The sequence below is a fragment of the Octodon degus genome, unplaced genomic scaffold, assembly GCF_000260255.1.
Source record: "Octodon degus isolate 3935 unplaced genomic scaffold, OctDeg1.0 scaffold00262, whole genome shotgun sequence".
Classification (NCBI taxonomy): domain Eukaryota; kingdom Metazoa; phylum Chordata; class Mammalia; order Rodentia; family Octodontidae; genus Octodon; species Octodon degus.
Genome location: NW_004524838.1, coordinates 1783374 through 1787209, shown reverse-complemented (window position 1 = coordinate 1787209; position 3836 = coordinate 1783374). Strand labels below are relative to the sequence as shown.

Here is a 3836-nt window from a genome sequence, read left to right as displayed (position 1 = left end):
AAGCTCAGTACTGGAGAAAGCTTCACAGGAAGAAAGTGAGCAGGTGGTGTGTGCAACAGCTTCAACAGTCTGCTGTTAGCTATGTAACGGTAGCAGTGTTTATCAGAGGAGCCAGCAGACAGACAAGATAGGCACTTCGCAAACAAGGCAGTGCGTGGTGAAAAGTACAGTGTAATAGTAAAGACAATTCAAATGTACAGTGTAATAGTAAAGACAATTCAAATGCCTTTCCTGTCTTTAGCCAGAGGGAACTGCTCTCCAAACCAAGACAGGAAACAGTTTCTGAAAAATGCTTAACATAAACAAAATAGTAACAACCAGCAAGGAAATAATGACATTTCAAACCAGAAAATAAAAGCTATCTCTATTTTTTTTTTTTTAAAACCTACTTGAGGTACACTCCCTAAATCTATGGCAAGTCATAAAAAGCTTATAGGTATTTTCCAAAAGAAAGAAAGAATGGTACTACACAGAAGGTTCAAATAGGCTTAAAACAAGTAAATTCGGCTTTCTGAAGAGTAAATAGAATGCATGCTTTAAAAAAGAGGTCTCTTAAAAGATACTAATTTTTTTTTTCCTTTTTGTTGTGTCTGGAACTTCATTTTTTTATTGCTAGCAAATTTACTGTTTTTGACCAGAAAAGAAATGCTGAGGACGCAGGCTCAACTTTCAAATTTGAACAGACCACATTAGTGAACAAGTGCCTGTTATTTACGGTCACCTTGGGTCTTTAAAATTCAATTCTTCTTGTTATGTACAAAAAGTAACACTTTAAGAGATCAGAGAATCTCCCTTTCAAAACACACACACACACACACACACACACACACACACACACACTCAAAAGTACCAAATCAGGCCCGGCAGCTGCAGGGAGATTACATCATAACTCAGCTGTGCCTGGATTACCCACTTTACACTGGCAGCATTCAAGGTTAGAAAAATGAAATGGCAGCACAATTGGTCAGCAGCTTCTCTTCTTCTGGAATTTTTCCAGGTTTTTGAAACAGACAAACAAACAAACAAGAGAACATAAAGCTGCAATCACTCTTGCATTGATTTCAAAACAGTAAACGAGGTGGTTTCCTTGGAGAAGCAGGGCCCATACAAAGATGGCAGCTGGAGGCCTCAGGCCAGTGAGGCACGGCAGCTCTGCTGGGCCTGCACAGGGGCCCCCGCAGCTGCCCAAGGGCTCAGACGACCAGCTCAGGGCAGCTTGGAGACCTCAGGCTGTGTTCAGCTCTGAGGCGTTCTGGCTGGGTGGCAGGTGGGAATCCAGGTTCTCCTTGCATCGCTCCAGGTCTTGGAAGTATGGGTGAGACAGGGCACTGTAGGCAGATATCCTCTTGGCTGGATTAAATGTCAAGCATTTCTGTAATAAAAAAGGAATTGACTGATATAAAACATGTCAATTTAAATACTGTGCTTGCATAGTTATCCTTCTATTCACTGCTGTGTATTGTCTGTCTATAGTAAGAATATTTATGTAGAGTGACACTAAATAATACACAAACAATACTCGTATATTTCCCTAACACATAAGTGGGCCCTCAGGAAAAGGCGACAGCCTAGGTCATTTAAAACGGGTAGATTCAAGAGTGTAACTCGGTGCTACAGTATCTGTGTAGCATAAGTGAGGCTCTGGGTTTGATCTCTAGCACTTCCAAACCAAACCAAACCAAACCAAACCAAACCAAACCAAACCAAACCAAACCAAACCAAACCAAAAAACCCTCAACCACCCACATGCACACAAGTTAGTATTTTATTTACAGTATGTGTATCACTGTATTTGGATGGGATTCTTCTAGTATAGTATTTGCAAACTTAGTGTGACAGTGAGAGACTTCACCCTAACACAGTGCTTTGCCATAAGGTTTGTCAATGAGCAGGGGACAAAAGGTGCCCTGTTCGGGTGTAAAGGGTAACGACTGCTGTATGGTACCTGAAAGAGGGAGTCAAGAAGAGCTAAACCTAGGCCCCTTCAGCCTGACGCAGCAGCAAGCCTTGCACCTTGCCCCAGTGGCTGCAGCCCCAGAGGCAGGAACACTGCAGAAGCTGCATGGGCTCGCAGCAGCCCTCGAGAGTCCAGTGGATTAAATTGAAGCCACCAAGGTCTGGCAACTCAAGCACAGGGATATGAAGGCAAGTGAGCTGGTCGCTGCACTTATAGAGTGCCTGGTCCTGGTTGAGAGGTCTGTTGACTTTGACTGGGCTACTGAGGCAGAAGGCAAAAGGAGGCACAGGTGAACCCCCACAGCAACAGCACACCCTGCCCCCAAACTGTCAACTAACTGCGTCTGTAATCTCAGTCCCACTTTTACTCCAACCCCAGAAATCTTCAACTCTCTCTCCTCTTCTTCCACTGGTACTTCCTGAAGGGCACTTGGTGGTGACAAGCACTCATTACGAGTACCACACCACGTCCCAGGAGCTTACAGGCTGCAAACATGCGACTGGGTCACACTTGAGGCACCCAGCCTATAACATTCACTGCTGGAGCTGGGTCTCCAGAAAGCCTATGAATTCCAGTCCTCCAGAGATGTAACACAGCTCTGGTATGCAGCCCTCTCCTCAATCTGGGCTCTGGCTCACAGTCATCACTGTGTTCTGATGGGAGCAGGGGCCCCGCTAAAACAGTGTTCACAACTTCTGGCCTAAGGAGGCAACACAAATAGAAAGGTGAATTCTTGGATTTCCTGAAATCTTATTTATCTGAGCTCTCTACCAGCCCACAGGGATGGGATGTCAGTCTCCCTTTTGGGTGTTCTAAAAAATCAAAGAGCTCAAGAGCACGCAGAAGAGGGAGCTTGTTTGTAGAATGGTTCCTCTGTGTCTAACAGTAATAAACAACTTTAGAAGAGTTTTGCAAATTTAAATTTAGCAAAGGCAAAGAACAGGAAAGTAGAGGAAAAAAAAAGCAAAGAATAGGAAAGGAGTGGCAAAAATTCTACAGACTGAGTCTTTCTTTTCACTGTCCATGGGGAAAATAAGGCAGGACTAGTAGAAAAGGAAGCAGCCAGTTTAATCCCTAGGACACAGGTAAGAAAAGCATTGTGGGAATATGTTCAAGACAGAAAGACATGTCCCTAGAGGATTATCTGGGCGAAAGCCTTTCCACTGCAGCTACATGGATGATGCAAGAGCTGGGAGAGGGTGGAGAGGAGAGGAGGGCTCCTTAGCCAAATGTGGGGATGTGTGAAGTTCAAGGGGAAGTGTTTATTGCATTTTTTCCTACAGATAGTTAGAAAAGGTGGCTAAGTCCTACTATTGCTCTACTTTTAGGTATAAAGTGGGTGACAAAAACCTTGTGACAACATTGCTTCTGCCCAAAATGCTGACTTACAAAATGAGTTTTTAGAATAACTTAGTTAAGACTTGAACATTGTGGTGCAGACTTGCTTTTTTTTTTTTTTTTTAAAAGCAGATACTCCTTTCCCTCTCCTCCTCTCTTCCAGGAGCAGCAGTCTTTCCTCAGATGAAGTTGGCCTTGGCCAGTGAAATGGGGCAAGAAGTGGCAAGGCACTTCTCTAACCCAGGCCTCAGGGCTGTTCTGTGTCTCTGCCTGCCTGTGTGGGAGCAGCGACGACGTGCTGCACAAGGAAAGCCTGCCTGAGGGAGCTGCTGCCTCGCTGGCGCAGGTGCAGAATGAGACACGTGGAGAAGACCTGGACTGGATCACAGGCTGCAGAAGACAGCCAAGGCTCTTGTTTCAAGAAGTAAAGGGCACACTCATTACTGGGGACCAGCTCCGAGAGACCCAAAAGGTGCCCTGCTCTGTCCAGGGCACTCAGGTATAAGGTCAAGTAGTAAGATTTTGAATCTCAGAGCACAGA

At 44.9% G+C, this 3836-nt stretch overlaps 1 protein-coding gene across 3 annotated transcripts in view; it reads right to left on the bottom strand.

The window, feature by feature from the left end:
• Positions 1-585: 585 nt before the first annotated feature.
• Cdk6 (cyclin dependent kinase 6) overlaps positions 586-3836 on the bottom strand; it is a 224165-nt gene continuing 220914 nt past the window's right edge. For 2 of the 3 annotated variants that reach the window (XM_004646242.2, XM_023706513.1), the window contains exon 8: positions 965-1372. In XM_004646242.2, the coding sequence (XP_004646299.1) occupies positions 1226-1372 (147 nt within the window). In that variant the 3' untranslated portion in view covers positions 965-1225. Of the gene's footprint in view, positions 1373-3836 lie in introns of all 3 variants that reach the window. The other variant, XM_004646241.2, reaches the window with a different exon arrangement.